This window comes from Ornithodoros turicata, unplaced genomic scaffold (genome assembly GCF_037126465.1).
Source record: "Ornithodoros turicata isolate Travis unplaced genomic scaffold, ASM3712646v1 ctg00000950.1, whole genome shotgun sequence".
Classification (NCBI taxonomy): Eukaryota; Metazoa; Arthropoda; class Arachnida; order Ixodida; family Argasidae; genus Ornithodoros; species Ornithodoros turicata.
This window is the reverse complement of record NW_026999424.1, coordinates 424,833-436,732: the sequence shown is the minus strand read 5'-3', so window position 1 is coordinate 436,732 and position 11,900 is coordinate 424,833. Positions and strand designations below refer to the sequence as shown.

The window sequence follows — 11,900 nt, the reverse complement described above, 5'->3', positions numbered from 1 at the left end:
ATATGTCCGCAAAATCGCGAGTCTTCGTTGCGGCTTCAACGGAGCCCGGCGGATAGGTAAAAGGGCATCTTCTATGTCATGGATTGGTGGCCGTGCCTTCCCATCGGCACTCATTGTGACTCCGAGGTACTTCAAGGTAAACGTTGCACCCTTCCCTGGTACTGGGTGACCTTTAATGGTAAAAATCCTTGTTCCGTCCACCTTGGCCTTCTTGTCACGTCCCGAAGGAACATAGGCCACAGTGAAGGACTTGCTGGCATTTAATTCCAACCCTCGGTGGTCCAGGAACTCTGCGATGTTATCTAGACGCACTTGCAAGCCTCTAGGTGTAGACGCCACCAAGACGACGTCGTCGGCAAACGCCATCGCATCGATTGAGGCCTCACCAATCTTGAAGCCCACTGCAGAATCGAGCTTCTTCAAAAACTGATTGATGACAACGCTGAATAGTATGGGGGACAATGAGTACCCCTGCCTAACTTCTGTAGTTGGTGTAACTAGTTTGACAGAGCCGCCCATGCGTAGAAGAGTCGGGGTATCCTGAAAGAGATCTTCGAGGTAACCTACGAAGCCCCTGGACAGGCCCTCCTGGTTTAGAGCGTCGATGATTCCTGTCCTTGTTACTTTATCAAAAGCTTTGTTCATGTCCAAGATTGCCATGTATAGTGGAACACGTGCCTCCCTCGCCTCAGCGATTGCTGTATTCATGAGCATCACGTTGTCGGCACACCCATCACCAGGTACAAAGGCTCTCCGGCGATGGTCCAAATCCAAGAAGGCTGTTATCCTTCTTGCCAATATTTTGTGGAAGAGGCGCAGCAGTACGGGCGGAACTGTTATTGGTCGGAAGTCTCCCGGCAGGGACGCCTCCGCCTTCTTGGGCAGAAACACCGTTCAGGCGCTTCTCAGTGAAGCGGGGATTCGGCCTTGTAGCATAATCAGGTTCATGAGCACCCTCAACAGTATTATAGGTACTGCCTTTAGAGTTCTGGCCGTAAATTCATCTGGACCCGTTGCAGACGCCAGTGAAGGGAGATTCCGTTTAATGTCCTGTCCCGTGATGAGATAGAAAGGCTGAATTACGTGTTGATGAGGTAGTGACGCCAATTCCAAGGATCTTTAGGTGGGGAGGTCATCACCATTGCCCAAGCTTCCAGGAATGCCCGCTCGTCCTCGACTGCAGCTTTCGCGTAACCATCGAGGACGAGACGGGCACAGTCCGGCTGTTTCCTCCTGAACATCTCTTGTACTTTGGCATATTCTTGTCGCTTCTGTCTTCTCCTACTTTGTTGCGCCCTCGGTCTCGGCGCAGGGGGCCTTGGTCGTACCATATCCCCATGTCGTATCTCGTCTCGAAAAAAGACATCCCTGATATAGTTATTCAGGGAAGTCGCCACATCATGTCCAAGCAGCGCAGTCTTAGCAATGTCATAGAGGCGACGACCCTGGTGTGAGTCCGGCGGGGTCTTGTCGGTCAGCGTCGTCAGCTCTCTCACAATGGCCTCTCTCTTGAAAGTGGAGGGACCGCAAGCTTCCATCCCCAAGTACTCCGTTATAGGGGGACCCCTGAGGCCAGAGATCTGACTGCCATCCTCGTACAGCCCCATCGATCCAACTACGCCCCCGAGTGGGGTAGTGTAATTCAGATGGTCGCTGGCTGGATCCAGGGGCAGAGCTGATTGGTGATCACGGACTCGTTTTGGTTCCATCGGGTCTTCATGGCCGACGGGTACCTGAACTGCTGGGGGCGCTGTCATCAGAACAGGAACGGGATCTTGTCGGGACAATAACGACTTCACTAGCTCACGGTACGAAGCTTGCTTCCTGTGGCACTGGATTGCTTCCACAGAGCGATCCGACAACAAATCCCCAAGTGCTTGGTTGATGAAACGCGGGGGTTTCTCCCTCCTTAGTAGGCGGACTTCGGTAGAGGCTAGAATATATTCCTCTTCAGGTGACCACCTTGCCTTGACACGTTCAGTGGTAATTTCACTTTGGTATTGTAGAGGATGTCTTGCTCTACGATGTAGTCCAAGGCAAATCTTCGACTGGAACGCAGATCCGCACTCCGGGCATCTAAAGGGAAGGCCGGAAGCATGAGTAGTTCGCGGCGTTGGGTCACCTTGAGTAGCATTTGATGTTATAATCTCAGGTGCCCTCTGGGCACCATTTCTTGTATCCAATGTGGGATGGCTGGGTCCAGCTGCTGGGGACGTTGTCGGAATCCTGTTGTCCAGAACAGCTGCGGTAGTTGGCTCAGGTAGCTCCGGAAGCACATATGCTTCTTTAAATAGGCATGGATTCGAAGTCCTTTCAGTGAAGCAAAAGAGGCACCGCAGGAACAGCAGTTCGGCCTTATCAAGTTTCGGTCTTTCTCTGATGGGGTACGCTGGCGTGGGTTCCCGCTGAGATCCGGCGCCCCTCGGCGCATGCTTTCTTCTTGATTTGTTTCTTGAGTCGTACCCAGCGAATTTTCGTCAAGACAGGGTTGGCAGCCCCGTCGCGACAGGTGGTAGGCCAGAGCTCCGTCAGTTCCCTGCCCCGCCGAAACGGTACCAGGGGTTACAGGTAGCACCACGAGAAGGTGGAGTTGACCATTTCCGTGCGAGAGGCTATATATTGCGCATCGCACTGCTTGTAGCGAGGAGAATCATATAACCTACACCGTCAGCACGAGCCGAGAGCGCCCAATCCTTTGGGTGGCACATCGCTGCAACACGATCCCGCTAAAGCCGACAGGCACCTCAGGCCCTTCCCTTATTCCTCCACACCAGCCTCCCAGTCGCTAGATGGCAGGGTGAAGCCACTCATGCCCGGCTGGTGACAGAGGTCATCGCCTCTCTCTGTCAGGTCTCCATGTTGCTGGATTACAGGGGGAAGCCACTCGCCCCCAGCCTGTCGTGAGAGGTTACGGGAGATAGAGTCATAGTTACTCCCGCCGTTTACCCAGAAAGCAGATCATTCTTACTGCCGCCTATCACTCGTCTTTGAACGGATTGCATTTCAAAAACATGGTGAGTGTCATACTTGGCCGTGCTTTGTGTCATTTAGCTACCGAAAGCAGAGTATTCTTACTGCCGCTTATCACTCGTCTTTGAACAGATTGCATTTCAAAAACATGGTGGGTGTCACACTTGGCCGTACTTTGTGTCATTTAGCTACCGAAAGCAGATTATTCTTACTGCGCCCTATCACTCGTCTTTGAACGGATTGTATTTCGGAAACTTGGTGGGTGTCATACTTGGCCGTGCTTTGTGTCATATAGCTAGTTCTGTAGGCACACGGACTCGCTACGCGGCATAAGGGTTAGAACCACGAAGCTTCCGCCCCCGGCCATGATTCGTACACTTGATGGTGGGGTAGTACTCAACCCTGAACTAGCCGGGACCCCCGAAGGAGATAAACTCCAGGAGGATCCCAGCACCCCGGCCACGGGCCGGCCACAGCCAGCAGGTCAGCAATGCTGTCTTACACCTTATCTCCAGTGGGTAATGCCAGAGGGCGCCGTCCGCAAGGCTAACCCTCCAACATCTCCAGCCCCCAAGAAGCTGGGTTACAAGAGTTCGCCGCCACTCCCGGCTACAGGAGCCATACGGTCCTAGTTGAGGACATTTCCCCGGCTTTAGTTTCCAAGGCTACCGCTACAGGGGCCTACCATCAACATCCGCACGAGGCGGGAGCCACCCGGTACTTGTCCAAAGCGTGCCTGTATGGAATAATCCCACTCAAGCATGGCAAAGATTCAGCTAAGGCTGTCCTACGCCTCATCTCTAAAGGGTACTGTCGGAGGGGGCCTCTCCGCAAAGGCTTACCCCCCAACATCTCCAGCCCCCAAGAAGCTGGGTTACAGGAGTCCGCCACCACTCCTGGCGATAGGAGCCATACGGTCCTAGTTGAGGACATTTCCCCGGCTTTAGTTTCCAAGACTACCGCTACAGGGGCCTACCATCAACATCCGCACGAGGCGGGAGCCACCCGGTACTTGTCCAAAGCGTGCCTGTATGGAATAATCCCAATAGAGCATGGCAAGGATTCAACCCCGCCTCCCCACCAACTGCTAGGGCCTCCCGTCCCCAACACCAGGGCATCTGGGTGGGTGGGCCACATCTCCAGCGGGAGCGTGGTACAGGAAGGGTTTCTTAGTGGACATGCCACCCACAGCACGCGGTCGCCACTGGCGGCGCCGCCGCATAAGAGCATGGCCCCCGTTAGCCGTTCCGAGGTACGTTGCCCGGGCCCTACCACGAGGAGGTGGGGGTTGCTTGGCCGATGGTCTGGCCTGAGAGCCCAGAAAGCAGATTATTCTTACTGCCGTCTATCACTCGTCTTTGAACAGATTGCATTTCAAAAACATGATGGGTGTCATACTTGGCCGTGCTTTGTGTCATATACCTACCGAAAGCAGATTATTCTTACTGCCGCCTATCACTCGTCTTTGAACGGATTGTATTTCAGAAACATGGTGGGTGTCATACTTGGCCGTGCTTTGTGTCATTTAGCTACCAAAAGCAGATTATTCTTACTGCCGCTTATCACTCGTCTTTGAACAGATTGCATTTCAAAAACATGGTGGGTGTCACACATGGCCGTGCTTTCTGTCATTTAGCTACCGAAAGCAGATTATTCTTACTGCCGCCCATCACTCGTCTTTCAACGGATTGTATTTCAGAAACTTGGTGGGTGTCATACTTGGCCGTGCTTTGTGTCATATAGCTATCGAAAGCAAATTATTCTTACTGCCGCCTATCACTCGTCTTTGAACGGATTGTATTTCAGAAACAAGATGGGTGTCATACTTGGCCGTGCTTTGTGTCATATAGCTACCGAAAGCAGATTATTCTTACTGCCGCCTATCAGTCGTCTTTGAACGGATTCTTTTTCAGAAACATGGTGGGTGTCATGCTTGGCCCTGCTTTGTGTCATTTAGCTACCGAGAGCAGATTATTCTTACTGCAGCCTATCACTCGTCTTTGAACGGATTGTATTTCAGAAACATGGTGGGTGTCATACTTGGCCGTGCTTTGTGTCATTTAGCTACCGAAAGCAGATTATTCTTACTGCCGCCTATCACTTGTCTTTGAACGGATTGTATTCCAGGAACATTGTGGGTGAAATACTTGGCCGTACTTTGTGTCATTTAGCTACCGTAAGCAGATTATTCTTACTGCCGCCTATCACTCGTCTTTGAACAGATTACATTTCAAAAACATGGTGGGTGTCATACTTGGCCGTGCTTTGTATCATTTAGCTAGCTACATGTATTTGCCACAGAAGTGTCACCAGCTTCTGGGCTAAAGGCTTCCACCCCACCGCCACCACACTGGCCTACACAACTACTCTGCCACCTACTTCGGCAGGGAAAACGTGGACAGGACACGTGCGTAGCACCCGTGTGTCGCCTAGTGTCCAGAGTCGCCTCAGTCCGTTTCCCCGCGAAAACGCCCAGGAGCAGGAGATAGGAGGCCAAAGGCCGCCCCCAACCCCGCCACACACTGGCTCACGCAGTTACTCCGTCCCCTACTACGATGCATTTCTGGATGGACCGAGCAACACGCACATAGCGGAATCAGTGGGATCACCCCAACCGCATAGCGGCTCAATGTGCCGCCCTCCTTCCAGCGCTGCCTCGGAAGAGGTTTGACCACGCATCGCCCAGGGACAGGGAGGAGAAAGGACCCAAGTCCCACCACCATCAACCGCCACCACATGACGTAACGCATTTGCTCCGCCACTTACTACGCACTCCAAGACAGACGACACGTGCATTTGTAGCCAGAGGCAGAGCCCCACTGCACCGCACCCCCATGTGCCACTGTCCTTCCCCCACCTTTTCGGCTGGCATTTCCTGTGAAAGTCGCCCAGGGACGGGGGAGCGTAGGGGTGGGCATCGGCTAGTGAGGAGGCTTATATTCGCCAACCTCTTTCCAGTTTGTGTACAAAAGGTTTGCCGATCCCAAGGGTATAAGACCCCACACTGGTGGGTCTTTGCCGGTACGATACCCGAAGGCATCCTCTACGACCTGCAGGACCTCAGAGAGGCGACCACACCGTGCATCCTGCGCTCCCAAGAAATCACAGCATGCTCCTGAAAGCAGATTATTCTTACTACAGCCCATCACTCGTCTTTGCACGGATTGTATTTCAGAAACATGGTGGGTGTCATACTAGGCCGTGCTTTGTGCCATTTAGCTACCGAAAGCAGATTATTCTTACTGCCGCTTTGCACTCGTCTTTGAACAGATTGCATTTCAAAAACATGGTGGGTGTCACACTTGACCGTGCTTTGTGTCATTTAGCTATTGTTTCTTTATTATGACTCTCTTTTGCAAACTTTGACAAGGAAGAGAAACCAAGCAAAACAGTGAGAAACACAAGTATCACCCACTGCAACCACCCAAACACATCAATGACACTCACGGTTGATTTGAATCACGGATGTTGTTCTGTTAAACACTTTGAAACACCGAAGAGCGCCCTGCAAACACCTGATTGTCAAAAGTTGAAGATCCTGCTTGTTCAAACCCAGGTCCAACAGACTGGCAGCACTTGATTTGGCCCACACACCACAAAAGTTCATTGTCACTTAAGTCACTGTTAGGGCCCCCGCACGACCCTCACTTACGGCCTCCAGTACACCAGGCACCGTGTAATCGCGCACCTTGCTAGCGTGTGCACATTCAGTGGGCAGTCCACACCCCACAATTTGAGCACCAATAATCACAGTGTCTTCACCCTTATGGGCCACAATGTCAGGAACGTAAACCTGACCTGTAGATGTCTTTATTCTTGGCTCGACCTTGACGCGCCACTGGAGCTTGAGAACACGACTGGAGACATATTTGACTATGTTGTTGTGTCTTGTTATGCGAACCTGGTGAGTTCTAGGGCACTGTTGTAGAACATGGGAAAGTGTCTCATTCTTATCACATCCGGCCCGGCAAAGAGTTGAAGTTTCTCTCCCTCTCTTCGTTCTTGCCAAAGTTGGAAGGGCATTGATGCGAAGCTTATTAATCTCAATAAACTCCTTCCCAGGAAGGAGCTGAGTGCCCTCCCTAATAAAACGTTCGGCGGCTGGAACATCCATAGCGTCCTTCAAGGGCCTACCGTCATTCGAAGAGTGTAAGGACACACACCAATAAGACATGGCTCTTCGTTTCGAGGATAGGCAGCTCCCTTTAAACATCATACAACGCTTAGCATGTGCAACGATATTGCACACCAGGTCACATTGCGTTGTCGTCCTCACCATACTTGGTATAACCGCCACGAAGCTTCTGCCCCGCTATGATTCATACACTTGATGGTGGGGTAGTACTCAACCCTGACTAGCCAGGACACCCCACAGGAGATAAACTCCAGGAGGGCCCCAGCACCCTGGTCATGGGCCGGCAACAGCCAGTAGGTCTGCAAGGGCTGTCCTACACCTCATCTCCAGTGGGTAATGCCAGAGGGGGCCTCTCCGCAAAGGCTTCCCCCCAACATCTCCAGCCCCCAAGAAGCTGGTGGAAGCTGGGTGGAAAGCAGATTATTCTTACTGCCGCCTATCACTCGTCTTTGAACGGATTGTATTTCAGAAACATGGTGGGTGTGATACTTGGACGTGCTTTGTGTCATTTAGCTACCGAAAGCAGTTTATTCTTACTGCCGCTTATCACTCGTCTTTGAACAGATTGCATTTCAAAAACACGGTGGGTGTCACACTTGGCCGTGCTTTGTGTCATTTAGCTACCGAAAGCAGATTATTCTTACTGCCGACTATCACTCGTCTTTGAACGGATTGTATTTCAGAAACATGCTGGGTGTCATACTTGGCCGTGCTTTGTGTCATACAGCTACAGAAAGCAGATTATTCTTACTGCCGCTCATCACTCGACTTTGAACAGATTGCATTTCGAAAACATGGTGGGTGTCCCACTTGACTGTGCTGTGTGTCATTTAGCTATTTTTTAAATACTTCTCTCTAACATGGGAAGAGATACCGACCCCCACCCCCAAAAAATACCACGTCCAGTGGTCCACAGAGCCTTCTTCAGCCACAGCTCACGCTGTGGATGTCATTCGACCGAAAACTTGCAAAGATGCTCCCTTGTAAAGCAATCACAGTCATCATAGTGATGTCCCTTTTGGGTAATCCCAGCCGGAGGAGATGTTACGCACTCTCGTAGGCCAAAATCCCTGGAAAGGATAGCGTGATGCTGCCAACTGTGGTACTATCAGGAGGTACTCCCGAGGCCCTGGCTATTACGTCCGGTCTGTCATACTTAAGTACTTTATGCTCATGAGCCAGGGCAACGGAGATACCTGTTCCCACCACCTGAGCGTCTAGGATGACCGCCGAACCATCCTTTGTGGAAACGATGTCTGGCTTAAGCACGCCCTCCGGCACTGTCAACTTGGGTTCTTCAGATACGGAGTATCCCAAATCAGTCAATCTCCTTATTGCATATTTAACGACGTTGTTATGCCTCTTTACTCTTGCTCCGTGTGTCCTATGGCATACCTGTAGAACGTGTGCAAGGGTTTCGTGGGAGTGGCATCCCGCTCTACATTCATGGTCTCTCTGCAGGCCTCGCCCGGCGTCGGGAAAGTGGCGCCCCCATCGCCCGGCAGCAGCCGCAGTAGCCCCCTCCTGCACTCACGGTTGGGTCGCCGCAGGAGGGAGACCCCCACGTATAGCTGTGCGTGGCTTTCCCGTGTCTGGGGAAAAGGGGATCCTGGCGGTTGAGTGGACCCGGAGGTTGTTTAGGACCCCTTGGGGCCCCTCTGGGAAAGCAACACACCGCTTTGGCCCCTGCTTCCCATAGACGGGTGGTCCTGGAAGGCCCGGCCAGGACTATTCAGCTCAGTCGCCATCTCCCACGCTCATTGCTTTCTCTTTTGTCTTCTTCTCTTGCTTCTCATCCTTCCGTTTCACCTTCTTTGGCGGCGAGGGTCAACCTTGTGCGGTTTTTTCTCTCTTCTGAAACCTGCACTAGGGTATAGTGCAGAGGTACGTGTTAGCGTGCTGGACACGTTCCCATGGTTGGGCTCGGTGGTGGGCGACACCCCTACTGCACTGAATCTTGACACTCTTTTATGGAAACGTTACAATCAAATAAATCTGATCCGCGCCTGAAAAGGAGCCGCACCGAACGACAAACACTGAATATCACTGACTTATCACCAGAACCCTGGTTCCCAAAGTTTTTGATTGTTCAGCCAAATGATGAAAACATGTCCTTGGCAAAAGCGTCGCCATTTCTTGTAGCAAAAGCTCTTGAACAAGTAATAGGCAAATCATATCAAGCAAAGAAATTGAGCTCAGGTTCCATCCAAGTGGAAGTACAGACAAAGCAGCAAAGCATATCACTTCAGTCACTGAAAGAGATAGGAGACACACCAGTAACAATCAGTACACATCGTACACTCAATATTGTAAAGGGTGTAATATCAGAGGAGGAACTGCTTTCCTGTTCGGAATCAGAAATTGAAGAGGGCATGAAAGATCAGGGAGTTGTGACAGCAAAAAGAATAGTCATAAGGAGAGATGGCCAAGAGATCCAAACTAAACACATTGTACTCTCATTGAAGCTTCATTCACTACCCTCAAGTGTCAAAGCCGGTTATCTTAACTGTAACGTGAGACCATATGTTCCAAACCCAATGCGCTGCTTTAAATGTCAGCGCTTTGGGCACAGTTCACAAATCTGCCGCGGGAGTCTTGTTTGCCCAAAATGCGCCGGAAAAGACCATACTCCGGAAAGCTGTAGTAATGAGTTCCATTGTGCAAACTGTGAGGGAAACCATCCGGTGTACTCAAGATCATGTCCCCGTTGGAAAGACGAGAAACAGATAATTCGAATCAACACCGAGCAGAATCTCACATACAAAGCTGCAAAGGCAAAACTTGACTTTGCAAAGAAGGGTAGTTTTTCCGACGTGGTGCGCAGGGGGGTGGCACCACCGAGGAGGTCTGTGGAGACTCAGACCTGTTTTCAGGAAACTGAGACTCCACTCCACACCCCCCAGCAGGATGTGGGAGACACGCAAGTGCCTCCCACGTTGCCAGTGGCCAATCAAGAGACTGGCCACAACAAAGGAGCCACGACCTCGTCCAAGGTCGATGGCGCACAGTCTGTCTGGGACGGGAACTTAAAGGCCCCTTCCCAAATATCTCATAGTATGGACGTCGATGAGGATGACTGCATGTCGCAGAAGTCTTCATCGAGTGTATCCAGCTTGCCTGGAAAAGAAAAAAGAGAGAGAAGAGATAAAGGGAGAGGTAGGGGCTCTAAGCCTAACGCCCCTTCCAATGAGCAGCGAAGGCCTGTCCCCCAAACGGTGCTGCCACCTTAAACATAAGTTATGCTTCAGGTAGTAACTCTTAAAGGGTCCCTGACCAGTGATTTTGGAGCCGTTTTCGCGATTGAGATCGATGGAAGGCATCAAGAGGAGCTTCCCCACCAATTTGCGTGCTTTCAAGCAGAGTAGTTTTTCTAAAATCGAATTTCCAAAATCCTGCGTCAATCCCGTTCAGCACGCCAAGCGTCAAACCGAGGAAGCGCCCGCGCATAAATTAAAACATATGCAAGTGACGTGTGCCGTGACGTCGAGCCGTACCCAACCACAGTCTGGAATTACGTAGGTGTGGTTGTGACATCAGCATGAACTTGTAACCCATTATTTGTACAAAATGATCCTTGTACGTGCATTTCTAAATGTTAAAATGTGCAGGAATAAAAAGTATACCCAGTATCTCACATCTTTGTCGTGCGTTGTAATTACTTCGACCCGCGCTAATCCGATTAGCGCGCGACGGAGAAGATTATTGCAGACGCTACTTTCGGAAACCGCGGTGCTTTGTTTTGGAGTTTGTGTCTGCAGTTTCTTGCGTTTCTCACAGTTGATCGTTACTGATCATACGTGATACGATAAGTGATCGTGCTGTGAACGCTCACTGTTCGCCGAATATGCCTGGTTACGGATGTCTGGTTGAAGGGTGTCCGAATGCGGCGTACTCATCGGATATTCGGTTTCATGGTTTACCGAGTGACGACCAGCGGCGGCAGCAATGGCTTGCGACAGTCCCGTCACGACTCTGGCAAGGTAGAAAGCTGGAGAACATTCGGTTCTGTGAACGGCATTTTACACCTTCCGACTACGTGATGCACCCCTCTGTGTCACGACGACTCGGACTGCAGCGACAGATGTACCGCCTGGAGAAGACGGCAGTTCCTTCTTTGAATCTAGCTGCAGTTGCAGAGGTTAGTGTTTCGCCTGATGCTGTTGTGTCTCATCAGCACAGTATGGACATTTCGCGAACTATTATTAGTCAGTCTCGTTCACTTCAAACAGCTAATCATCGGACGTAGAGCAGATCATATGAAAGTAATCATAAAGTATAGTTCTCCGTGTTATAAACACGCAATTTATAGACGACGGAGGTTTCGGTTTTTAGGCTAATACAAATGAACACTTCCAAGGAGGTCATGCTGTTCTTCTAACTGTACTTTAGGTGAAACATCAAACTTGTTATGTTTTCCCTAGGGTGAACAATGAACAACATGGAAAATGTAGCACATAAGCTCTTATTTGTCAGATGAAGAATAGGTAAAGACCCTTGTCGTCTTTTTGTTCATGGTTCTCAATACTCAGGCTGATCGTCACATGGAAGTCGAAGACTCTCAAGCTGACTGGCTGGAAGTGGTCACATCTCGTGAGTCTCATCAGGTACGCATGAAATGCACTGAATGGATGTGACAAAACAAGCAATGCTTGTAATAAAGTGTGTTCTCTGTATGTCTAGACTACTACCACTAGCCAAGCTGCCTCATTAGTGGAACTTTCCCACCTGGACCTTCCTGTTGGACATGAGGTATGCAGCACATATCCTTTCACATTGTGCACTTGAATACGTAACA

At 50.7% G+C, this 11,900-nt stretch overlaps 1 protein-coding gene across 1 annotated transcript; it reads left to right on the top strand.

Annotated features, from left to right (window-relative positions):
- The first annotated feature begins 10,850 nt into the window (after positions 1 to 10,850).
- Positions 10,851 to 11,890, top strand: LOC135375880 (uncharacterized). Its single transcript, XM_064608513.1, has 3 exons — positions 10,851 to 11,243; positions 11,635 to 11,709; positions 11,786 to 11,890. The coding sequence occupies exons 1-3, from the start codon at positions 10,950 to 10,952 to the stop codon at positions 11,888 to 11,890; spliced, it is 474 nt and encodes a 157-aa protein (XP_064464583.1). The 5' UTR covers positions 10,851 to 10,949.
- Positions 11,891 to 11,900: the final 10 nt, after the last annotated feature.

What these genes read in the sequence shown, in the direction of transcription:
- LOC135375880 (XM_064608513.1), top strand. Translation starts at nt 10,950, where the DNA reads ATGCCTGGTTACGGATGTCTGGTTGAAGGGTGTCCGAATGCGGCGTAC. An exon ending in ATCTAGCTGCAGTTGCAGAG is followed by an intron (nt 11,244 to 11,634) that starts GTTAGTGTTTCG and finishes CTCAATACTCAG; the next exon opens with GCTGATCGTCACATGGAAGT. An exon ending in CATCTCGTGAGTCTCATCAG is followed by an intron (nt 11,710 to 11,785) that starts GTACGCATGAAA and finishes CTGTATGTCTAG; the next exon opens with ACTACTACCACTAGCCAAGC.